Source organism: Bufo gargarizans, chromosome 4 (genome assembly GCF_014858855.1).
Source record: "Bufo gargarizans isolate SCDJY-AF-19 chromosome 4, ASM1485885v1, whole genome shotgun sequence".
NCBI lineage: Eukaryota > Metazoa > Chordata > Amphibia > Anura > Bufonidae > Bufo > Bufo gargarizans.
Window position 1 is genome coordinate 190,719,856 of NC_058083.1, and position 26,869 is coordinate 190,746,724.

At 42.7% G+C, this 26,869-nt stretch overlaps 1 protein-coding gene across 1 annotated transcript; it reads left to right on the forward strand.

Annotated features, from left to right (window-relative positions):
• Window positions 1-1,824: 1,824 nt before the first annotated feature.
• Window positions 1,825-26,840, forward strand: LOC122933819 (D-beta-hydroxybutyrate dehydrogenase, mitochondrial-like). The gene is made up of 5 exons (XM_044288864.1): window positions 1,825-2,079; window positions 7,546-7,656; window positions 13,732-13,873; window positions 16,298-16,450; window positions 25,038-26,840. The coding sequence occupies exons 1-5, from the start codon at window positions 1,864-1,866 to the stop codon at window positions 25,502-25,504; spliced, it is 1,089 nt and encodes a 362-aa protein (XP_044144799.1). The 5' UTR covers window positions 1,825-1,863; the 3' UTR covers window positions 25,505-26,840.
• Window positions 26,841-26,869: the final 29 nt, after the last annotated feature.

Sequence of the window (26,869 nt, forward strand, 5' to 3'; positions counted from 1 at the left end):
TTGACAACTATGCAGTTCTAAGGCAGAGTTTACACTTCAGTTATGCAATCAGTTATTATTAGCTAAAACCAGTAGTGAAGGCTACTTAGAGATCAAGTACAATGGAAAGATCTGCACCGTTCTGTGTTTTTACCTCACAATAAGGGCGCATCAAGAAGACCGTGCCGCGTTTAGCGATCTGCGAAACACAGATGCTGCATGTATGCGTTCCGCAGTCTGGGGAACGGAACAGGCGGCCCATTATAGAAATACCAATTCTTGTCCACGGACAAGAATAGGACATGCTCTAGATTTTTTGCAGGGCTGCGGAACAGTACAACTGTGTGCTGTCCGCATCTTTTGCAGACCCATTGAAATGACTGGGTCCGCACCCTTTCTGCAAAATTGTGGAATGGATGCGGACTCGTTCATACGGTCATCTGAATGAGCCCTTACTCATGGAAATAACCGAGTGTGAACTCGGCACAAAACAGTAGCTGGACTGCAAGTTGCAGACAAGTTGTACGTGTTTTTGTGTCGCACACCAGATGTCAGTGTGCTAAAGTACATTGCATAATAAAATGTACCTAAAACTAAACAGGAGGGATGCCTTTCTTAGAAACGGCAACTGTCCCCTTCAAATGTATGGGGGCTGTTGGTCTGTAAAAATGGTCAAAATAAGAGATAAAAAACTGGTAGTGTGAATAACCCCATAGATACCACTGTTCTTCAAACAGTCGTGTGACGGTCATTTTCCATGTGAATGTAGCCTAAGGGTTCGTGCACACAGACATGGACGCTGTATGGCAGCACCTTAGAACGGAGGGGAGAATACCTTCATACATACAGCGGCAAATGTTTTTCTGTTGGATTTCATACAGAATCTCACACAAAACACTTCTGTATAAAACTGAAGGAATATGGAGGTACAGTGAGTAAATGACATGTACCTCTATGGTAGCAGCAGGGGCGTAGCTATAGGGGGTGCAGAGGTAGCAGTCGCTACCGGGCCCAGGAGCCTGAGGGGCCCAAAAACCCTTGTGCCACATAAGACACTGGCATTATAGAAAGTGCATGCTGGTCTATTTACACCTCTGGCTGGAGGGAAGGGGTTAAGTCAAGAATTTGGCATGAGGGGGTGCCCTTTCAATGTTTGCCTCTGGCAGCAGGAAGGATATGTGCTCCTCTACCCCTTGCCAATAAGCACTAAGGGAATGGGGGCCCAAGCTGAACTCTTTCACCAGGGCCCGTGAGCCTTTAGCTACGCCCCTGGGTAGCAGTATTACTGCTCTGTGCACAATGGTGCGGTAGTATGGCTGCTTGCATGAGCGCTATACATAGGGCAGTATTGCCCCTACCAATGGTTTGCTTACCACCAAACACACACTGTGGTGCATTGCAAAACCGAAATACTGAAGCATGAGAACAAAAATTGCACTATTTTAACATAGATTTTCTTAAAATTTTTTGATGAAAGCAGTTCTATGAAAAGTAAAAATAATTGCCATACGTCAAGCCATATGCGTTTTATAGTGAAGCAGCTGACGGTAAATCACTTCAGGCTGCGTGTCTGGAGCACGACTGTGGTAAATACTGCAACTGTGAATGGGAAAGGCAGAAATAAACGTGGACTTGAGCTCAGAGGGGAGACAAGCTGCTCAGTCCACGTGCAGGGGCTTAGCACACACAGCCATATATGTCGGTTAGGTCTCCACTAACCTGAGCGTGTCCCGGCTGCAGCTTGAACCTGCCCTTGACTTGCACAGTGGATGAGGAGGAGGGGGCGGCTCTCTCCCTCGGAAGTGATCTGCTCGATCCCCGGCTCCTCCCGTCTCTATAATAGGCTCAGGCAGCAGCAGCTCCAGGGTGAGAGGAAGAAGAGTGATGGCACTGCCAGCCTGCAGCCTGAGGACAGCTCTGCTGGTGCTGCTCTCTCTGGGGCTCACCCTGGTTCTGGGCCTGCTGCTCCCAGAGGCTATCAAGCTGTTGTTCACGTGTTTGGGGTTCCCCTGTGATAATGCCTCACATGCCATTGTGTTGGTGTATTTTATGTTCATTCTTTTTGTGGCCATGCCATCCTTACCAAGGGGCACTGTACCAGTGAGTAGTACCACCATTCATATTGTCTCCTGTAGCAGGGGGGGGGGGGCTTAGGTTATATTCTGCATGTAGCTCCAGAATCCATGGGCAATGCCTGGAGCTTCTCCTGGAGCCCCTGTGTAGTCAGAACTGTATGTGATGGGCTAGGTCAGGGGTCAGCAACCTCTAGAACGCCAGCTGTTGAGAAACTACAAGTCCCAGCATGCTCCATTCACATGAGAACAGTGAAGTGAGTGTGCATGCTGGGAGTTGTAGTTTCACCCACAGCTGGCATGCTGGAAGTTGCTGATCCCTGGTCTAGGTGATGCTGGAAGTGGGATCTATGGCAGTATGTGAATATGTTCATCTTTTCTAAGTTTTCTCCAGCTTTGTATTATGAGTGTTCAGATTTACATGCATCGTCAGAGTCTTTCTAATGAACCAGAGCCTGGTTAAAGGGGTCGTCTCACTTCAGCAAATGGCATTTATTATGTAGAGAAAGTTCATACAAGCCACTTACTAATGTATTGTGATTGTCCATATTGCCTCCTTTGCTGGATGGATTCATTTTTCCATCACATTATACACTGCGCATTTCCATTGTTATGACCACCCTGCAATCCAGCAGCGGTGGCCGTACTCTATAGAAAAGAGCCAGCCTCTCTGGTGACCAGGACCATGGGTGTGAGCATAGTCCACAAAAGCTATAGAATTCAGTGCAGTCTCAAAAAGTTGTTAGGCTGTAGCGTCAGTTTTGTTGGTGTGCTCATTTTAGTATGTCCCAATGTTTGCCAAGTTTAAATTTGACACCAGGGATCCTATGCGGTCATTTATCAAACTGGTGTAAATTAGAACTGGCTTAGTTGCCCATAGCAACCAATCAGATTCCACCTTTCATTGCTCACAGCTTCTGTGGAAAATGAAAGGTGGAATCTGATTGGTTGCTATAGGAAACAGAGCCAGTTCTACTTTACACCAGTTTGATACATTTCCCCCATAGATTGTATTTAGTGTTGAGCAAATCGGGTTTGGACTGCTGTATTTGGACCTGATTTGTTTGCCATAAAATGTATCGGCAGTAAATATCTTGAGACTTGCTTTGTATAGCGTCTATGACGGGACACTTTGTTTATTTGCGTGTATTACAGTGTCAAAAGCACGTTCTATATTGTGTATTTTTCGTGCGGCTCTGGCCCCATAGAAGTGAATAGGGATGGAGTGAAAAACTGAAGGCATCCGGACGTAATGTTTTTTTCACTGATGGGTGATAGGAGATGTAGTTTGTTACGCTTCTGTTTTTCTTCACACTTGTGAAAAATGCATCCAAAACTGATTCCATCCACCACGTGGAAAACCACTTAACGCAAACGCAGAAAAAACTGTTCAACCTTGCGTGCAAAACTATTATTATTATAATAATAATAATATATATTATTCTTCTTTTCTTGAGCAGATCCTGACACAGTCCGTATCACTCGTGTGAAAGAGGCCTAAGGGGCCACAGGCTCATTATTTCTGCATCGTTTCATACATTTCTAATGCTGCTGGTTTCCATATCATGTCTAGGATCAGCTTACCTTCCATATATATATATATATATACAACAGTACTATGCGCAATTCATTTTAACCCCTTAGTGACCAGCCTGTTTTGGGCCTTAGTGACCAAGAAATTTTTTATTTATTTTTTTTATCCTCCAATTCCAAGAACTATAACTTTATTTTTCCGTCCATGTAGCTGTATGAGGGCTCTTTTTTTTGAGGGACAAGTTGTAGTTTTTAATGATGCACATAACTTACTGATTACCTTTTATGAACTCTTTTGTGGAAAAAAAAGCAATATTGCCACTGAGTTTTTATGTTATAAATTTTGCGCTGCTCATTTAAAAAAAATATATATATTTATATTTTTGCATAAATAACATAACTTTTTTATTCTCTGGGTCACTATGATTACAGCGATACCAAATACATAGTGGTTATTTTTTACGTTTTAATGCCTTTGCACTACAAAAAAATAAAATAAAAATGTCATCCCAACTTATTTTTCTCTCTACGGAGCTGCGTGAGGGCTTGATTTTTTTGCAGGACACCCTGTAGTGTTCATTGGTTATTATTTTGGGATACATAATCCTTTATGGTCACTTTTTATTTCATTTTGTTGGTGGCGAATTAACAAATATATATTTTCTTAGTTTTTTTTTTTTACATCTGCAGCATGTCAATTGTTTATGCAGATTTCACCCTTTGCAATAAATGAATGATTTCCACTGATGATGAATACAACTTTATCATTGATTGCTGGGAAACCTACGAATTGTGACAACTATTCTTACATGTAAAGTGGACTTTCTACCAGTTGTTTTGAAGCTACAGAACCAAAAAAACATGTTCTGAAAGTTCAGATAAGTTACTCATTTACTTATCTAAAACAAATTTTAACAGTGCTGAAAATAATACTGCACTTGAGCGCTTAGTCAGCAGCCCAAGACTGTTATCGTATAACTCAACACACACCAGGGCCATGTATGAGGCATGGGCCTAACAAGACCACTGATGCCATGTTCACACTAGTGTTAGGAGATCTGGCAGTCTGATTCCAGTAACCTAGCCTCTTGCAGCATAAATACCGGTTGTCAGCTGGACAAACCCGGCATGTGGCGGTATTTGTCCGGCTGAAACCCGGCATGCGGCAGTATTTGTCCGGCGTTTATGCTAGAAAGCGTCCAGATCACATTATAGTCAATGGGGATCCGTCATTTCCAAGCATTATCCGACTGTGCCGATACGATGAACTCCTCTGCCAGAACAGCCTGATGGATTTCTAAAGCCTCATGCAGGCGTCCGTGAGATACCGGACTGGCATTGCAGGAGCGCACAACGTCATTGGTTGCTATGGCGCCATGCACTCCTGCAATGCCAGTCCGGTAACTCATGGACCGTGTTCCGCGGACGTCTGCATGAGGCTTTACGCTGATGTGAACACACACTTATCACAGCTATTTGCTGTTAAACATTTTCAGTGCTCATTTTATATACTTTCGAATGGACATTGGAGCAATTTAAAAATCTAAATACATAGTTTATAAGGCTGAAAAAAAAGAAATCTGCCCATCCTGTTCGGCCTGTTATCCTGCAAGTTGATCCAGAGGAAGCCAATTTTCCCCACTTTAGGGGAATAAAAAATTCCTTCCCGACTCCAATCAGGCAATCAGAATAACTCCCTGGATAAACGACCCCTCTCTAGTAGCTATAGCCTGTAATACTGTAATATTATTACGCTCCAGAAATACATCCAGGCCCCTCTTGAATTCTTTTATTGGACTCACCATCACCACCTCCTCAGGCAGAGAGTTCCATAGTCTCACTGGTCTTACCGTAAAGAGTCCTCTTCTATGTTTGTGTACAAACCTTATTTCCTCCAGACGCAGAGGATGTCCCCTCGTCACAGTCACAGTCCTGGGGATAAATAGATGATGGGAGAGATCCCTGTACTGACCCCTGATATATTTATACATAGTTATTAGATCTCCCCTCGTCTTTTTTCTAAACTGAATAACTCTAAGGCCTCTTTCACACGAGCGTGTCCGGATAAGGTCCGGATGTGTTGCGGCAAACCTGCGTGAGTAGGTACGCAATTGCAGTCAGTTTTGACTGTAATTGCGTTCCGTTGTTCAGTTTTTATCGCGTTGGCGCAATGCGTTTTTCACATGCGTGATAAAAAACTGAATGTGGTACCCAGACCCGAACTTCTTCACAGGTTTTGGGTTCAAGGTTGTGTAGCTTGTATTATTTCCCCTAATAACATGGTTATAAGGGAAAATAGCATTCTGAATACAGAATGCATAGTACAATTGGGCTGGAAGGGTTAACATTTTTTTAACTCGCCTTAATCCACTTGTTCGCGCAGCCGCATCTCTTCTGTCTTCTTCTGTGAGGAATAGGACCTTTTGATGTCACTACGCTCATCACATGGTCCGTCACATGATCCATCACCGAAGAGATACCGGCTGCGCGAACAAGTAGATTGAGGTGAGTTAAATTATTTTTTATTTTTTTAACCCCTCCAGCCCTATTGTACTATGCATTCTGTGTTCAGAATGCTATTATTTTCCCTTATAACCATGTTATAAGGGAAAATAATAAAGATCAGGTCCCCATCCCGATCGTCTCCTAGCAAACGTGTGTGAAAATCACACCGCATCCACACTTGCTTAGAAAACCTTCAAACTGTTTACCCATGACAGATGATAAACTTACTGGCCTATAGTTTCCAGGCTCTGTTTTTGGACCCTTTTTGAATATTGGCACCACATTTGCTTTGTGCCAATCCTGTGGAACACTCCCTGTCAGTATAGAGTCTTAAATATCAGAAATAGAGTCTGGCTATGACATTACTTAAAGGGGTTGTCTCATCATAGACGATAGGGGCATATCGCTAGGATATGCCCCCATTGTTTTATAGGTGCGGGTCCCACCGCTGGGACCTACACCTATATAGAGAATAGAGCCTCGCAAGGTAGTGGCTGGAGGACTCCGGTCCGGCCACCACCAAGCCAGCTCCCCATAGGAGTGAATGGGAGCTCATGCGGGGCCAATGGAAATTGCCAAGCCAGAGCTCGGCTATTTTTGCCAGCTCCATAGAAAATGAATGGAGGGCGGCTGCGCATGCGCAGTGCACCCTTCTTCACTTGCGGGGCTCCATTCTCAATATAGGTATGGGTGCCAGCGGTGGGACCCGCACCTATAAGACAAATAGGGGCATATCCTAGCTATATGCCCCTATTGTCCATGATTAGACAACCCCTTTAATTCTCTTAGGCTACGGGGTGTATGCCATTCTGGTTCCGGCCATTTGTCTATTTTAAAGGGAACCTGTCATCGGGATTTTGTGTACAGAGCTGAGGACATGGGTTGCTAGATGGCTGCTAGTACATCCGCAATACCCTGTCCCCATAGTTCTGTGTGCTTTTATTGTGTAAAAAAACTGATTTCATACATATGCAAATTAACCTGAGAGGAGTCCTGTCCCTGACTTACCTCACATACAGGACTCATCTCAGGTTAATTTGCATATGTATCAAATCGGTTTTTTTACACAATAAAAGCACACAGAGCTACGGGGGACTGGGTATTGCGGATGTGCTAGCGGCCATCTAACAACCCATGTCCTCAGCTCTATACATAAAATGCCGGTGACGGGTTCCCTTTAATCTTTTTAAGATGCCACTGTATTTCTTCCTAGATCAGACAGGGCACTTTTAATGGGGAATTTATTTTTAGATTCTGCATTTCATCTGACAGTTTATTTTCTTCAGTGAATACAGTGGAGAAAAAATATTTAATAGCTTTGCTTTCTTTATATGTAACTGTATGCAGTTTATTACAGTTGATATTGCTTTACATTTTACATACTCCCTGCTATAGTATGATTCTATACTATTGTTTGTAGCTGACGGTGATGGTATTTTCTCTTTCTGTCTCCCAGACTGAAGGAAAGGTGGTGCTGATCACAGGCTGTGACTCAGGTTTTGGATTGGCCTTGGCGAAACATTTACATAAGTTGGGGTTTACGGTATTTGCAGGCTGTTTATTAAAGGTAAGTGACGTCCTAGAAGGTGATTTATGGTGACAGCACTGTGATGCTCTGTGGTTCTATTTGTGCAAGCACCAATGGTTTCATCTCTTTCAGCATATTTAAAGAAGACTTGTCACCGGATTTATTTTCTAAAATCAATACCGTATACTGTAGCCTGTCTTTACAGATGCCATCGTGCTTTAAAAAAAAAAAAAAAAAAAACGTTGACCCCTCCGTTGCGCTAGCCATGCCCCTTGCCCTGTTCTCAAGCTGAATATGCTAATTACAAGCTTCGCTACAGGAAGGAGGAGCTCTCTGCTCTTGTCAGTGGGCGTCTCCTTCTCCTCGGCTGTGACGCTGTATAATCGCTGCGGACAACTTCACAGCACATCCTCTTCTTGGCTTTGAAGTGGTCCACAGCGATTATACAGCGTCACAGCCAGGGAGAAGAAGAATCCCCCCCTGAGAAGAGAAGAGGTCTCCTCCTTTCTATAGTGATGCTTGTAATTAGCATATTAGGCTCAAGAACAGAGAGAAGGGCATCACAGCAAAACGGAGGGGTCAATTTAAAATGATGGTGACCTTCTTTTCAGGTAAAGATCCTTCAGTTCCTGGGCTTTTGTGTCATCGAAGATGGCCGCATTACTTCTCAGACTACCTGATGCATGTAAGAGGGGGTAACATGTCTGTATAAGACGTAGCAGCTTGTCCTATTACTTGTATAACCTATATTCCACTGTTTACTATGTTTGGTATGTGGTTGGTTTTAGGTTCCGCGTCTCTCTATGTTGAATGACTATATTACTATATGTGATGGAGTGTACTGAGCATGCTCAGACAGCCTGTGTCGGATATTGTAGAAAGAGCTAGAAAAGAGGGGACTGAGTTTTGATGCTGGCAGGGAGGAGGGCTGTGAGAGGAGAGTCATCAAGGAAAGCAAATTCTAGACAGAGAGAGAGAGAGAGATGAGTAGACTGAGGGCAGTTAGGGCTCATGCAAGCAGCCGTAGTTTCTGTCTGCATCTGATATGCATTTTTTGCTGAGCGCATGCGGACCCATTCATTCCAGTGGCACTGTGTGATGTCCGCATTCGCACTTCCGTACTGCGGCCCTGCAAAAAAGTTAGAACATGTCCTAGGCATGTCCATTTTTCAGACAAGGATAGGACATTCCAAGAGGAGTGTGGCGGGAAAAATGGCAGCATGCACTTGGTCGGTTTCCTTGATCCACAATTTGCGGACTACAAAACCCTTACGGCCGTGTGCATAAACCCTTAACCACTTCCCATCTGGGCCATTTTCCCCCTTCCTGACCAGGCCTAATTTTGCAAAACTGACATATCTCACTTTATGTGGTAATAACTTTGGAACGCCTTTATTTATCCAAGTCATTCAGAGATTGTTTTCTTGTGACACATTGTACTTCATGATAGTCATAAATTTGAGTCAAAATATTTCACCTTTTATTAATGAAAAAATCCCAAATTTACCCAAAAATTAGAAAAATTCGCAATCTTCAAAATTTCAATTTCTCTGCTTTTAAAACAGAAAGTGATACCTCATAAAATATTTATTACTTAACATTCCCCATATGTCTACTTTATGTTGGCATCATTTTGGAAATGTAATTTTATTTTTTTAGGACGTTAGAAGGCTTAGAAGTTTAGAAGCAATTCTTCAAATTTTTAAGGAAATTGCCAAAACCCACTTTTTAAGGACCAGTTCAGGTCTGAAGTCACTTTGTGGGGCTTACATAGTGGATACCCCCATAAATGACCCCATTGTAGAAACTACACCCCTCAAGGTATTCAAAACCGATTTTACAAACTTTGTCAAATTTTTTCTTTAACACATTGATGGTTAACAGCCAAACAAAACTCAATATTTATTACCCAGACTCTGCGGTTTACAGAAACACCCCACATGTGGTCATAAACTGCTGTATGGGCACACGGCAGGGCGCAGAAGAAAAGGAACTCCACATGGTTTTTAGATGCCATGTCCCATTTGAAGCCCCCTGATGCACCCTTACAGTAGAAACTCCCAAGAAATGACCCCATTTTGGAAACTAGGGGATAATGTGCCAGTTTTATTAGTACTATTTTTGGGTACATATGATTTTTTGATCATTAGTTTCTATTTATTTATTTTTACAGCGTTCACCTGAGGGGTTCAGTCAAGTGACATTTTTATAGAGCAGATTGTTACGGACGTGGTGATACCTAATAAGTATACTTTTTCTCATTTATTAAAGTTTTACGCAATAATAGCATTTTTGAAACAAAAAAATTATGTTTTAATGTGTCCATGTTCTGAGAGCTATAGTTTTTTTTATTTTTTGAGAGATTTTCTTATGTAGGGGCTCATTTTGTGGGACATGCGCGTTTTTGATCACTTGGTGTTGCACCTTTTGTGATGTAAGATGACAAAAATTGCTTGTTTTGACATATATATATTATTTGTTTTTACGCTGTTCACCCGAGGGGTTAGGTCATGTGATATTTTTATAGAGCTGGTTTTTACGGACGTGGCAATACCAAATATGTCTATTTTATTTTTTCTATTTTTAACATTTTGTTTTATTCCTTACTTGGGGACTTTTTTTTTTTACATGTGAAACTTTTTTAATTTTATTTTTTCAACCCTTTATTTATTTTTTTATTTTACACTTTTCGTCCCCCATAAGGTCATACAAGACCTCTGGGGGACATTTACTTCACTTTTTCTTTTTTTTTTTTTACTGTTGATTTCTCCTGTAACTGGGGCTGACATAGTAGCCCCAGTTACAGGAAAAATACACCCCCCAGAGAGGCTGTACAGCACAATACAGCGCTGTACAGTCTCAGTGCAGGGCTGATCGAGGTCTGTGAAAGACCTCACACAGCTCCTGCACTCTCCGGTCTCAGTGAGCGCTGTGTATGCAGCGATCCAGAAGGCAGGGACACCTGGGCACTGTCCCTGCCTTCTCTAAGGGTTGCCCTGCTGTCACTGACAGCGGGCAACCCGATCAGCAGCTGCACGATTAGCGTGCAGCTGCAGTTTCTGAACGGACGTTCAAAAACGTCAATTCAGAAATAGAGATCCACCCATAGGACGTTTATATCCTATGGGCGGACGGAAAGTGGTTAAAGTACCAACGAAAAGAAAACAAGGGCCCACGTGTCGTCCCTGAATACTGACCAAATTCAAATAGGTGCTTGTGAGGAATATGGATTAATATTTACTGTCATGTTCCCACACCAGCCATCAGCTGCAAGATAGCAGAGGTAGTGAACTCCACAGGAGGACCCTGCTTCAAAGCCCAGCCATATGGCAGAGAACTTCTTGCAGGCCACCTTTGTTTACAATTTCTCCCCTCCCTGGAATCCCACCACCAGACTATGACCACAAGCCTGTTCATCGTGGGCACAGGGACACAAATATGTGTCCGGTTTGTGCCTGTGATGGCCCGGCGATTCATAATTCCTTATGAACTGCCAGCTCCAATATGCCTGATAAATTTTGATTGAACTGGGGAATGGTCCAGACCCCTGCAGAGTTGTTTTTCCTCTTCCATTCGCTGGGTTCCTGGCTGGCTGAATGGAGGTGAGAAATTGTGAAACAAAACAACAGAGCTACAGGAGAGCAGCTAAGAGCGATTAGGGGTGGCAGTTGGAAGCTGAGAGGAGACCTGTATCAGTGGTCTGTGGAGATGTGCACAGACGGACAATGCGTCACTGTGTGATCCAAAAAGTTATAGATTTCATTTATGAAGTAAAGTTTAGTAAAAATCTGCCCCCTGTCTGGTTCCTGTGCTCATAGTTGTGCCACCTGTGCATTTGGTAGTCCAGAACATTTCCTGCTTATCCAGCCGTGCTATTAGAATCTGAGGGCAGCAGGAAATGCCGTGGACTAACAAATGCGCATGCATCTAGTAGTCTGAGAAGCAGTGCGGCCATCTTGCATGGCAGAAGAGAAGCCCTGAAATTGACGGATCTTAAGCTGAAAAGAAGGTCACCATAAGGGTTCTGTTTATTCCATATATTCCAGGAGGTTGGTTTGTTGTCTACCTGAGCCCTCCTCATTGCCGTTGACTAGTTATGTAATGACCTGATGCTCTCATTATTAATTAATGCCAGGAGCATCAAGTACATATGCACCTGGTTGGTAATCACTGTGTCCCTCCTGATTTCAACTGTATGGCCGTCCTCAGGACTGTGACAGTTGAATACTGCATCGGGAGTGGCATTATATTGTGCTGTACTGTGGTATTTGATTCTGCTGGGGAAGTATTTTATGCTCCACACTGTAATATTTTGTTTTCCTGGAGTAGTATTTTGTGCTGCACTGTGGTATTTGGTTTTGCTTGGGTGGTATTTTGTGCTGCACTAAGGTGTTGCTGGCCCTGATTACTTATGTTGTCCCACCTTTTGTCAATTTGGGCCCGCCTACAACATGGGGCCACATTTAGTTTTATTTAGTTTTTTCCAGGGCCACTTTCAGTTCCAAGTCTGCCCTTGTTCACAATGATCTAAACTCACTTTTGTGTATTAGAGTTGAGGCTTTGGCTCTGAGAGTTGTTGGCTGGAGGTATGAGAGGATTACAGCTCAGACGCACATTGTAATCCCAGTTTTGGTAATATCTGAGCTGACACCAATGGATTATTCTCGCTGTATTGCTCAATTCCACAGGCTGTCTACTGTACAGTCGTGGCCAAAAGTTTTGAGAATGACACAAATATTTTCACAAAGTTTGCTGCTAAACTGCTTTTAGATCTTTGTTTCAGTTGTTTCTGTGATGTAGTGAAATATAATTACACGCACTTCATACATTTTCAAAGGCTTTTATCGACAACCCCACACATGACTGGTCTCAGGATGCTTTACTGTTGGCATAACACAGGACTGATGGTAGCGCTCACCTTTTCTTCTTCGGACAAGCCTTTTTCCTGATTCCCCAAACAATCGGAAAGAGGCTTCATCGGAGAATATGACTTTGCCCCAGTCCTCAGCAGTCCGTTCACCATATTTTCAGCAGAAGATCAATCTGTCCCTGATGGTTTTTTTTGGAGAGAAGTGGCTTCTTTGCTGCCCTTCTTGACACCAGGCCATCTTCCAAAAGTCTTCGCCTCACTGTGCGTGCAGATGCGCTCACACCTGCCTGCTGCCATTCCCGAGCAAGCTCTGCACTGGTGGATCCCGCAGCTGGATCCTCTTTAGGAGCCGATCTTGGTGCTTGCTGGACTTTCTTGGACGCCCTGAAGCCTTCTTAACAAGAATTGAACCTCTTCCCTTGAAGTTCTTGATGATCCTATAAATTGTTGATTGAGGTGCAATCTTAGTAGCCACAATATCCTTGCCTGTGAAGCCATTTTTATGCAACGCAATGATGGCTGCACGCGTTTCTTTGCAGGTGACCATGGTTAACAATGGAAGAACAATTATTTCAAGCATCACCCTCCTTTTAACAGGTCAAGTCTGCCATTTTAACCCAATCAGCCTGACATAATGATCTCCAGCCTTGTGCTCTTCAACATTCTCACCTGAGTTAACAAGACGATTACTGAAATGATCTAAGCAGGTCCTTTAATGACAGCAATGAAATGCAGTGGAAAGTTTTTTTTGGGATTAAGTTAATTTTCATGGCAAAGAAGGACTATGCAATTCATCTGATCACTCTTCATAACATTCTGGAGTATATGCAAATTGCTATTATAAAATCTTAAGCAGCAACTTTTCCAATTTCCAATATTTTATGTAATTCTCAAAACTTTTGGCCACGACTGTACACATCAGTATTCAGCCATTCAAAGGCTCTTTGTCGGTCTAAAGCCTGACATGCACGTTCATGCTCTGATATAAGGCACATGCTGATTGGATGGGGCTTCCGGCCAATTGCATGTTCTGCATGCAGTATCGGCCTGGCACTTAGATCTGGTGGTAGAATGCTGTGTAAACTGTCCACAATAGACCGTATCGCCCCTGGGACCATCATAGGTTAAAAACAGATTCAAGTTACGATATGCAGGAGAGGCCCTCATGACTTGAAACCATCGCAAGTTGGGGGATCACTGTATTAGAATTTACTTCTGATGGCCTTTTTAACGTGTGCTTCCAGGACACAGGTGGTGAAGGTGCTCAGGAGCTGGAAAGTTTTCATTGTAATCGCATGAAAGTGCTTCAGCTGAATGTATGCATTGAGGAAGAAGTTGCACAAGCTGTTGAGACTGTGAAGAAAAACCTGAAAGAGCCTGATAAAGGTACAGTATTACATTCTTCAACTGAAGGACAGTAGGGTCAATCATTGCATTCTTTCACACGAGTTTATGTTATTAAGGCTTCATGAAGCGGTAGCAGATGGGGACAGTACAGTATCATGCTCCTTCAGGTGTTGCCAAGATGTAATGGTTTGGAGCATGCCACATGCTACAGCAAAAACCTCCTTTGCCTCTGTATGAAACTGGAGGCATATGGAGGTACAATGAGTTCACATGCATTACTGTGGCAGACTGAGTATGGCTTCCTTCAAAATGGAGCTGTAATACAGCCTTGTGAATAATGCCTAAAATGTATTAGATAAGTTCTGTATAAGCAAGTCAGGGTGACCTAAAGAAAATAATCCATGCAGTAAGACCCTCTATCTTTTACAGTGATCATTGTGATGCCCTAATGCTTAAAGAAGAATTTATGGGAACTTCAATTTAGAGCCACTTTAAAAGAGTCATCAGCTATTCATTTAAACAGAAAGGAGCCATCCCATTGTAGTTACCTGGGCGCCGTAGTTGCATTTACACCTTCTCGCCACTGTAGATGTGACGGCGAAAAGGTAAACCGTGAAGAGAAGTCAGCGCTTGTACGAGAGCTGTAGTCTCTTCAAACAGCTGATCGGCGGGGATGCCAAGAGTTGGACTCCTGCCGATCTGATATTGATGACCTATCCAGTAACTTTCCAAAGATCAAACTTCAAACACAGATGGTTTTTCTTTAAAGCAGTGTTTCTTAACCTGTAGTATGCGTGCCTAAGGGGTATGCACTGCAGGGTGAGGGGGTACACGGGACTTATTGCTGGTTGCCAGGGCCCCTAAATATTCAGCTGTACCACCGTCCTCAGGACGGTGACACAGTTGAACGTTGCGGCGGAGCACAGGAGCGATGTCTCTGCTCCGCCAGGCGGTGGCAAGCAGATCCGGAGGCCTGTGTCCTGTGCCGCATGGCAGACAGCAGCATGGTGGAAAGTATTTTTATTTGTCGTATATATTCTGCAGCATGCTGTTTGGCTTCTATAGGGTCACTATAAGGCTACTTTCACACCTGCGCTTTCCATCATAGTGGGGAAAGACTCTTCAGTTTTGTCACCATTCATTGTCAATAGGGACAAAACTGAACTGAAGGGAATGGAGTGCATCAGAATGCATTCCGTTCCGTTTCATTGCGTTCCCATAACGCACACAGAAGCGCTGGAAGCAGCATTTCTGAGTGCGTCCTGGGAGATGGATCCATCATGACTAACAATGTAAGTCAATGGGGACGGATCCGTTTTCTCTGACACAAAAGAAAACTGATCCGTCCCCCATTGACTTACAGTGGTTTTAGAGACTGATCCATCTTGGCCATTTTAGAGATAATACAACTGGATTCGTTCATAACGGATGCAGAGGGTTGTATTATCATGACGGAAGCATTTTTTACTGATCCAGCAAAAACGCAGATGTGAAAGTAGCCTATGGCTACTTTCACACTAGAGTTTTTTGCGGATCCATCATGGATCAGCAAAAACGCTTCCGTTCTGATAATACAACCGCATGCATCTGACATAAACGGATCGATTGTATTATGTCTTCTATAGCCATGACGGATCCGTCATGAGCACCATTGAAAGTCAATGAGGGACGGATCCGTTTTCTATTGTGTCAGAGAAAACAAATTCGTCCCCGTTGACTTGCATTGCGAGTCCGGACGGATCTGTCTTGCTCGCACCACATCGCAAACAGGAAAGCGCTGCTAGCAGCGTTATTCTGTCCGCGATGCGGACGCCACCAAACAGACCAGGATGCGTTTTGGTGCATTCCATTTAAGTTCAGTTTTGTCTCTATTGACAATGAATGGGGACAAAACTGAAGCGTTTTCTTCTGCTATTGAGATCCTATGATGGATCTCAATAGCGCAATTGAAAACGTTAGTGTGACAGTAGCCTAAGGTGTCATCTTTCTTTCTACTGGAGGCACTATAAGAGGGCATCATTTGGGGCACTATAATGAGATGTATTTTGTACTGGCACACATAAGGGGCAATTAATACTATTATGGGACATTTTTACTACTGGCCTGCATAAGGTGGCATTACTATTACTGGGGGCACTTTTTTCTACTAGCAGCACTATAAGGGGGGCATTTTTTTCTCTGGTCTAGTGTAATGGGTTTTGTACAATTCTTGTTCTATCCATCCTCACAATCTCTATGTATTTTTCATCACCAGAACATCATTCAGACTCGTATACTTATACCTCCATTGGTATTCAACATTGGTCAATTACTCTGACTGTTAACATTGTAATGAGTTCAATGAAAAGGGCAAATCAGATATGGATTGAAGTAACGATAGCTATCGGGTGCTATGTACTGTTTCTTGTATGGAAAGGTAACCATACTGTTCGTTCTCAGCTTTATGTTTCAATTCCTTTGCAGGTTTGTGGGGTCTGGTGAATAATGCTGGTATCTCTACATTTGGAGAAGTAGAATTCACAAGCTTAGACACCTATAAAAAAATAGCAGACGTCAACTTGTGGGGAACAATAAGAGTCACAAAATCATTCTTACCATTAGTACGTCAAGGTAAAGGTAAGTTCAAGCAGATTGTCACCAATGGAAACAGAACCAAAACTGGTAATATTGAAAAGGTCACTAAACTTTCAACAAACTTTACAATAAATAACAGATATTGAGGATGCTCACCAGTATACCGAACTGGCGCACGGCCCACTAACTACCAAATAGTGATTAGATATGCAAAACTGAAAGAAATGGCTGGCTCACAGTAGATTTGCATATACTTTGCATATATATGTAAATGTACTGTGAGACAGCCATTTCTTTCACTTTCAACAAACTTTGCATACATCAATAGCACAAGAGAATAAAAGAAACAAAAAAATGAAATTCCTCCTCCCATCTCTATTTCTATGGGCAACATGTAACCTCCGGGACCTACAGCAATCTGCTGTTCAAAGAGACGGCAGCACTCTGTGAGCACCTAGACCTCTTCCTAGGCTAGTGACGTCACTGTAATCGGTCACATGGCCTAGGTGCAGCTCAGTCCTATTCAAGTCAATGGGGCTGAACTGCAAAACCAAGCACAGCTGTTATACAATGTACGGTTCTGTGCTTAGTAAGCTGTGAAGAGACCACAGCACTCAACGGAGCTCTGGATGATTGGCAGGGGTGCCAGGAGTCAGACCCCTGCCAATCTGATATTGATAACCTATCTTGAGGATAGGCTATCATTGTCAGATTCTTGGATAACCCCTTAAAGGTGAGGCCTATTTTCATTTTTGCATTTTGGATTTTTCCTCCCCAAGTTTCAATAACCATAACTTTATTTTTTATTTTCCCCGTTCGCCTATGACTGCACCCATGTAGAGACCGCCTCCTCCTCCTCAAGACAGGAAACAGGAACCAGAAACCGCTTTAAAAGAGGGACTCGCCCCCTCTACTTCCAGTTTTGTTATCTGCCCAAAGAGGACGGGAGGAAATTTGGAAACAGCCAAGGATTGCATAGAGCTGCGGGCGCCCTCGTCTGTGTTATAAAGTATGGAGGGCTTTACCCTTGCAGCATAAGTTTCTTTTAGGAGCCGCTGCTGAGTCTGGGCCTCTTTCTCTCTCCTCCCCGCTCCTCTCCCAGGTTTTTTTATTTTTCCTTCCGGGACATCTGCGGACCTCTGCGGCCGTGTCCGCATGTCAGCCCCTCACCCGAAGGTGGAGGTGCGTGCGCCGGGACGCCGGAGTCTGTGCAGTCACGTACTTCTGGGGTGACAGTGGAGTAAAGCAGCGCTGTAAGCCAGAAGTGGGGTAAAGCTGGATTTGCGCGCCCAGTAGAGAAAAGCCCAGCCAGCTCACTGCCTTGCTGGGTGAAGAAGCGTGCAGTTCCTCTATTGGAAAGATTCTGTGATTGAACATGGAGCAGTCTCAGCACGCAGAAGCCACTGAATCCCAGGGAGGGATAATACAACCCAATGATATGCCGGTACCACGGTGGGGTAAGAGGGGTGATTCCCCCTATGTGCATGTTGCTGTTTACTCATAGGGGTCATATTTTATGTCTAGGTGTCTAAGGAGTCTAGAAAGGTCTCCAGATCTAAAGACAAGGGTTGTGCTGTATGTAAAAAGAAGCTACCCTCTGCTTGGGCAAAGCCCCTTTGCCAAGCATGTGTGAGCAAGTTAATGGAGGAGGAAGCTCCATCTCTGATGGGCAGCATCAAGCAGATGATCCAGGAGGAGGTTAAGGAGTCGGTTAGCGGTCTACTAAGAAGCCGCCCTAGTACCTCTGCAGCTGCATCTAATCCCCCCTCTAGTGACAGTGATGCGCTTTCTGGATTGGAAGAAGAGGGAGAATGGCTTTCATCAAATGACTCCTCTGATGACGAAGCCGCTTTTCATGCAGAGAACATTAATTCCCTAGTAAAAGGAGTAAGAGCTACTATGGGTTTAGATGACCAGAAGCCGCTACAGTCTGTTCAGGAGTCTATGTTTGAAGGTCTGGGCCCTAAGAGAAAAAAGATATTTGATGTGTATAAGAACATTCAGGCTGTTATTGCTAAGGCCTCTTTCACACTTGCGTTGTCCGGATCCGTCGTGTACTCAATTTGCCGGAATTACACGCCGGATCCGGAAAAACGCAAGTGAACTGAAAGCATTTGAAGACGGATCCGTCTTCAAAATGCGTTCAGTGTTACTATGGCAGCCAGGACGCTATTAAAGTCCTGGTTGCCATAGTAGTAGTGGGGAGCGGGGGAGCAGTATACTTACCGTCCGTGCGGCTCCCGGGGTGCTCCAGAATGACGTCAGAGCGCCCCATGCGCATGAATGACGTGTCCATGCGATCACGTCATCCATGCGCGTGGGGCGCCCTGACGTCACTCTGGAGCGCCCCGGGAGCCGCACGGACGGTAAGTATACTGTTCCCCCGCTCCCTACTACACTTTACCATGGCTGCCAGGACTTTAGCTGGTCTTCTTTAGGCCTTTCCCCTCTAAAACTGTTGCCAAGAGTCCTCAAGAAGATCAAGAAAGATTGTTCTAGAGTCATAGTGATAGCCCCCTTCTGGCCAACGGCCCCCTGGGTTCTTCCAGTATTCCGGGGACTTCTGGGTGAAGGATTGGACCCTGAGCTAGAAGTGGAGAGTCTTCACCTGACTGCCTGGATATAGAGTGGGAAATTTTAAAGAGAAGGGGGTCTCTGATGAGGCTATCACTACTCTGTTGGCGAGTCATAATAAGTTCACTTCTGAGATGTAAGATTTTGGAGGGCTTTTTTTCAGATTTGCCAATAGACCAGTTCTAGAGGCTCCAGATATTCAACTTGTGTTAGAATTTTTACAGGAAGGTTGGAGGAAAAAACTTAGACCTAGCACTTTAAAGGTGCAGATTTTGGCCTTAAGTGCCTTATTTGAATCTAAATTGGCAGGGTCATCCCTGGGTTAAGAGGTTACTTACTGCAGTTTCTAAGGTTAGGATCCCTCCCTGGGATTTAAACGTAGTTCTTTCAGCATTGATTTCAGATCTGTTTGAGGCGATAGGTAGCATTTTCCCTAAATGCTCTCCTTAAAGCTGGCCTTTCTCCTAGCTATTACCTCTTCTAGGAGAGTTAGTGAGATTGCTGCTCTTTCCATTGACCAGCCTTACTTAAAAATCTTGGAGGATCGAGAGGTTATTACTCCTGATCCTTCTTTTTTACCAAAGGTATCTTCCTCTTTTCACCATTCCCAGGAGATAGTTCTACCCTCTTTCTGTGCTTCTCCAAAAAATTAGAAAGAAATCAGAGTTCCTTTGTTTATAAGTGAGGAGATGTTTAATTCAATATCTGCAGGTCACGCAGCCCTGGAGGTCCTTCTCCCGTCTGTTGCTTTTTTTTTTTTTTTTAGGGGTAGAAAGAAGGGCTCTGCTGCATCTTCCCAGACAATCGCTAGATGGATCAGACAAGCTATTTACTTAGCATACTCCTCCAAGAGAGCTGTTCCGCCATCAGGGTAGGGTTCGGGGCTCACTCTACTAGATCAGTCTCTACTTCTTGGGCAGAGAGGGCCTCAGCTTCTATAAAGCAGATTTGTAGGGCTGCCACCTGGAGTTCCCCGCATACTTTTTTCAAGCACTGTAGGCTTCAGCTGCCTTTTAATGAAGGCCTGGGTTTTGGCCGAAAGGTACTCCAGGCTGTTGTCCCACCCTAGATTAATCTCGCTTAAATCTCCATGGGTGCTGTCATAGGTGAAGGGGAAAAAATGAGATTACACTTACCGGTAATCGGTGTTCTTTGAGCCTATGACTACACCCATGGAGAGACCGCCTTCTTGTCCTCAGGACAGGAAACAGGAACCAGAAACCGCTTTAAAAAAGGGACCACCCCCTCTACCTCCAGTCCTTTTCCAAGAACTAAGACACATCCTAATATTATGATTTTTATTTATTTTTATTTGGGAAGGGAATTAGTCGGGTGCTGTCTTAGGCTCATAGAAAACGGATTATCCGGTAACTGTAATTTTTCCATTCACATAGCTATATGAGGGCTTATTTTTTGCAGGACAAGATGCATTTTTTTAATGCCACCATTTAATTTACCAGTGCTTGTATTAAAAATGGGGGTAAAAAATTCTTTGTTTGGCAAAATTGAAAAAAAAATGCCCTGACCTAAAAATGCCCTTATTCTGCGGCTCAATAAGAATGCGGCGATACCAAACTTGTATAGGTTTTTTTTTTTTTTTCTTCTTTGCATTGCCATATTCTGACAGCCAGAACTTTTTTTATATTTCGGTCTACAGACCTGTATGAGGGCTTGTTTTTTGCGTAACAAACAGTCTTTTTTTTATTGGTACCATTTTTGTGGTAAATACGTCAATATTTTTGGAGAGACAAGATGGCAAAAAAATAGCAAATCGCATGTATTTTTTTTTCCGTTATGGCATTTACTGTGCAGGAATCATTTTTTTTATATTTTGGTAGCTCAGACATTTTCGAACACGGTGATACCTAATATGTTTATTTTTTTTTATTGTTTATATATTTTTATATGTAAAATTGGGAAAGGGGTGTGATTTTACTATATTGGTGTGTTTTGTTTTTTTTTTTGTTTTTTTTTTTGTTTTTTTTTGGGTGCTACTACATGGGATCTTTTGTTCCCTTTTCCTATTCACCCTAATTGGATCACTATTAGGGTGAATAGTATTTTTACTCTTTTCATTCTAAGCTATGCCTCCTGCCTAGCTCAGTATGGTGATTGCCATGACAGGCCTGGATCGCTTCAGCAGCGTCCAGGCTGCCATGGCAACCGATCGGAGCCCCGCAAGGGAACTCCAATCGGAAGGCAGAGGGAGCTGCATCCCTCTGCCTTCACTCTCAGGTGTTGTGATCAGCGTTGATTGCGGCACCTGGGGGGTTAAATGATATGGGCAATGCAATCGCCACTCCCTGTCAGTGCGGGCAGGTGCCAGCTGTATGATACATGGGCCCGCTGCAGAAGTCCGCTCCATACATCCCCTCGCGCATTATGTCATACATGTACGTGATAATGCGTGAAGGAGTTAAGTAAGCTGTCTCAGCCTCTCAAGACGGATTTATTAGATAATTTCAGTTGGGAAGGAGGAAAAGAGTCTAAGTGGATAAAGGGGTGTTTTCTCTGATAAGATATATCACAAAGTTTGAATGTTAACTTTAAGTTCAGCTTTCAATTCTGAGTTGTAGTTTAATTTGTGACAAACTTGTGTCAAATTTATGAACTGAGGGACACGTTTTGTGCTTTAAATGGCATCTGTCAGCAAATTTGTACCTATGAAACTGTCTGACCTGTTCCATGTGCACTTGGCAGCTGTATGTATAGAAATGAGCCTCTAGGAGCAATGAAGGCATTGCCGCTACACCTAGAGGCGCTCCCTCTCCACTTTGATAGACGGGGCCGGGCATGATGACGTTCTCAAAGTGGAGAGGGTGCAGCAGTTGCAAAGAGAGCAGAGCCTCTAGGTGTAATGGCCACGCACCCGTTGCTCCAAGAGGTTCATTTGCATATATTAAAATATAATGTGGGCACATATGAACATGGGACCAACACAGATGTCTTCATCTGCCAAGCGCACATGTAACAGGTCAGCCAGTTTCATAGGTACAAATCTGCTGACGGATGCCTTTAGATGCATAGATTTGACATGCATTAAGCAGATTTTGAGGCATTTTTATTAAAGAAAGTTAACAGCAAAATACTAATTTTTTTTTTTTTTTATAAATGTGCTGTATTGTTAAGTTGTATTTTATACATAGGTGGTTCTTGAACATGATGACGGCTGTATGTGACAGTTCCACTGTTTATATTAGTGATATATTTAGAACTTCCTTTTTAGTATCACGGTGAGCCATTTTATGAAATTGACCTATTTTGTCTTAGAAACCGTGAAAAGAAGTGTGTCATACATTCACCCATAACTTATTCTCTCACCAGTCAAATGAAAGCATAGTTTAATCACTGCTGGAAGTCAAAAGGCGGTGGGTGTAAGACATTTCCTTATAAAGAGCGTGCTTTCTTCACATCTGTCTCCCAAAATAGAACCACGACTGAACTTTAAGCCAGCCTTTGTAAGATTGAAATCATGAATTATACTTAAAGTGCTCCATAAAGCTGACAATGTGCATTTGGCCATGTGACATTTTCTGGTGCAGTTTTTGTGTCCATGTCTAAAAATGAGATACTGAAACCCCTTTTTGAACAGCTTTAAACGAACTATAGATGTGTACAGTGTACTATGTAGCCATAGGTAATTTTAAAAACCTGTTTCCCTTTATTCTGTGTCTATAACCACCAAAACAGGTTACACACTTTTTTGCAATGGTCATGTGCCGCTGGACAAGATGTCATTGTCATGCAATGACAACAGAAAATGGTGACCACTGGTGCAGAAGCCGTGCCAAATTTTAAACATAACTGGGGTCATTTATCAAAATTGTGTAAAGTAGAATTGACTTAGTTGCCCATAGCAACCAATCAGATTCCACCTTTAATTTTTGACAGCTCCTTTTAGAAAATGAAAGGTTGAATCTGATTGGTTGCTATGCACAACTAAGCCAGTTTTACGTTATACCAGTTTGATAAATGACCCCAAACACTTTTAACATTTTGAGCCAATAAAAAAATTAAAATTTTGAGTCTGGAGACTTTATCAGTTAAAATTCTGACTTTTGATTGGGCTTTGTACAGAATGTGGCTGAGTCTTACAAGTTACAAGCCCTTTGTCTTGAACCATTTTATAAATATGGAGCAAATGACCTGCAATGGCTTTTATGACGCTGTCATACGTCATGGCTACAGGTCTTCGCAACAGCATTGTGAATTTTGAGTTAAGGGGAAAAAATAGACTTAAAGGGGTTCTCCAGGAATGAAAATGAAAATACTTAAAAATTACTTTATTCTAAATTCCCAAATACCTTTTCATTAGTTATAATGGATCATTTTCTCTATGGAACAATCCTTATGAGAAATAAAATGGACACCCTCTTATTAGTACACACAGAACCTGTCCTAATCACACAGGAGGACAAGTTACTTCACAACACTGAGCTAAAGAGCTGCCTCATCCTCCTCTCTGCTCTGCTTGTCGGGGATTATGATCCTGAATACAGCTGATAAGAAAACTTTAGATGAATCTCTGTAGGAATGGAGTTCATGAGGAGACATGAAGTACAGAGTTGACGGACTGGACAGACTGTGGTAATATGGGGCTGTGGTAATGGAGACTGCATACAAGTGCTGCTCATCAACCACATCCCACCCTTCTCTTTGTATTTCATGTCTCCTCATGAACTTAAACTCCTCATGAACGAGCTGAGAGGAGGATGAGGCAGCTCTTTAGCTCAGTGTTGTGAAGTAACTTGTCCTGCTGTGTGATTAGCACAGGCTTTCTGTGTATTAATAGGACGGCGGCCATATTATTTTTTCCTAATTATTGCTCCCTGCACAAAATGAGCCATTATAACTAATGAAAAGTTTTGGGGAATTTATTTATAATGTATTATTTAAGTAATCGTTTCTCAATTTCCGGACAACCCATTTAATACGACTTGGGTGTATAAAAGTTTACTAGACTATGATAAAAAAAAAATATATATATATATATATATACACACAAAAGATAACCTACAGAGTAAAATAAGTAACAGGCACTAAAGCCGTGACCAAATGCCTGAGCTCCCCATCCTCCAGTTTCCAACATGGCACCACAGCAGGATATTGTAGACAAGTGATAAAGTACAGTCCAATATAGTGTATCTTCTCTGTACTTTATCACTTCGCTATAATTGCCTGCTCTGCTTTAACTCCAGACCCCTCTCAGGGGCTTATTAACTCTATGCTGGAGGGAGTGGAATGATGTTATTTACATGGGACTGTATGTTGGAGAAGCAGACAGTAGGGCAGAGATGTTATTTACATGGTACTGTATGTTGAAGGGGGCTTTACTGAGGGGAGATATATTATCTAGACTAGTAATGGCTCCCCTGCATAAATACCAACCCCTTAGGGAACGTTCACACCTCTGCTATTTATTTCTGTAGTTCTGCTCTGTTAGATGAGCAGAACAGCAAATATAATAGAAGTGCCCCGATTCTGTACAGAATTAACCCAAACGGAGCTCCTTCAGTTTCTGTTCGGATTCCTGTCTTTTTACCAGACAAAAAAGTCCTGCAACAGATTCTGCAACAGAGGCCCCGAACCAAGTCTCCAACGCAGATGTGAACAAGCCCTTAACATTATATAGACGTACATACTGTATTATTTATTTGAATTGCTGCAACTTTCGTAATCCTCGACTAAGAATACTCCTCAAAAATGGTAAGAGGAGTATGTTTACTCTTCTGGAAAAAAAATGTAGTACATCGCAACAAGTGCCTTGGATATTTGTACACTATATTATAAAAAAAAAACTTTCAGATAACACCTGCTTGTCCCACTGGATGTTCTCTAACTGTGAAGTGTCCTGGACACTATACCGTAAATATCCCCCAAACTCATCACCTCTACCCTTGATTGATGGCTATAGCAGTCTCCTAGTTGGACACTAGACCCATCACCTACTGCCTCCAACCAGGAAGCATTTAATATAACTGTGTAGTTGTCTTGTCAGGCAGAAACTAAAAGTGGTTAAGAGTCCATAGGTTTTCATTTTTCTATCACCTTTTAGGGCGAGTCGTATGCATGGCCAGCCTACTTGGAAGAATGGGTAGTCCATCTCGATCCAGCTACTGTGTCTCCAAATATGGAGTAGAAGCCTTTTCAGACTGCCTAAGACAAGAGATGTACAGGTGGGGGGTGAAAGTCATTACCATTGAGCCTGGAAACTTTGTGGCTGCTACTGGCATATTTACCAAAGAGGGAGTGGAAAGACGAGGACAAGAAATGTGGGAACAAGCTTCAGAAACTTTACGTAACGACTATGGAAAAGTTCACTTTTCTCATCAGGTTGCCAGCATGAAATCCTTTGTCAGTTCTGGTGTGAAGGACATGTCTCCTGTTATTAATGTAATAACAGATGCTCTACGTTCTAAATACCCATACACACGATACAATCCAATGGACACCTACCTCTGGATAAAGCTTCAGATTATGTCTCACCTACCGGCTGCCATTGCTGACCGCATTTACATGTAATGAAGAGAGACTATTGAAACTTACTGAAGCAAAAAGTGTTCAGGTATCAAGTGAAATACAAGCTGGAACCTCTATTCTTTTAGGTACTACTGGTATGACATTTGTCTTCTTATCTTTTATTGAGCATTCATCTAAGGGTATATAGATACTCTTCAGTTGATTCATAATGTCCACCTGGAAGGTAAATCAAAGAAAACGCTAACATAAAACTGAATGTACAAATCTTTTATTGTAGAATTTTAATGAATTATTACTTGGTAAGCTGTGAATGTACATTATAAAGCTAAAGCTGTCTATGCAAAGTATGAGACGAACGTGAAACTGCGAAAGGAGCAGCCATTAGTGAAAGCACAAAAATATCTCCTCTTTGACATAGAGCTATTCAGTTTAAAACTAAGCTGTCTTTTCCAAGGGCTGATGATCAGGAACGAATGTCCATACATGAACAGGCCAGCGGTCACCTGACAAATATTAGTTTGTTGGTGATCGCATCTTTTACACAACACTAAAAATCCTCATCTTTTGGCAGCACATTGCCCTGTGCAAAGTTGGATATGCTACCGACAATAATGGATCTGTAGGTACGTGATCAGTCACATTAAAAGGGTTTTCTAGGATTTTAAAACTCTTGACCTATCATCCAGGTAGGTCCTCAGTATCTGATCGGAACCCCAGCCAATCAGCTGTTTGAGATTGCATCGGCTCTTGCAGTAGTGCCACGGCCTTCTCGCAGTTTTGTTTAGGCCAGTGATGCCCCAGTTATCGGTTACATTTCCTAGGTGTAGTTCAGCTCCATTGAAGTGAATGGGCTGATCTGTGATACCAAGCACAGCCACTTACACAATGTATGGCGCTGTGCTTGGTGAGCAGAGAGAAGGCTATGGCCCTATTGCGAGCGCCAGTGCCTTCTCAAACAGCTGATGGGCAGGGGTCCTGGGCGTCGGACCCTCACTGATCAGATACTAATGACCTATCAAAACGTTCAAAAATGCCGGAAAACCCATCTAATGGTCATTTGAATGTATACAGTGCTGATGATTGTTTATGTATATGAGGCTAAATGAGCCCCAGTCAGCGGTGTCCATGTAAAAGCGCACTAAGTGACACTATTCCAAGTTCTAAAGTGCCCTTACTTACTTATCATGTTCACTATCCCTTCAGATGGAATGATAAGAATTTTCTTGCTCTTGTATGTAGAATAATTAGCCAGTTGAACATGTTGAAACTTTTTGTCAACCTCAGAAAAATCTCAAGCTATATAATTTATACTAGATGTCCTTTTATTAAAAATAAATATATCAATAAAAACATTGGCGTTCTTAATAATAGCCAACCGGATTGTCAGTGTACTTTTGTTTCTAGAAT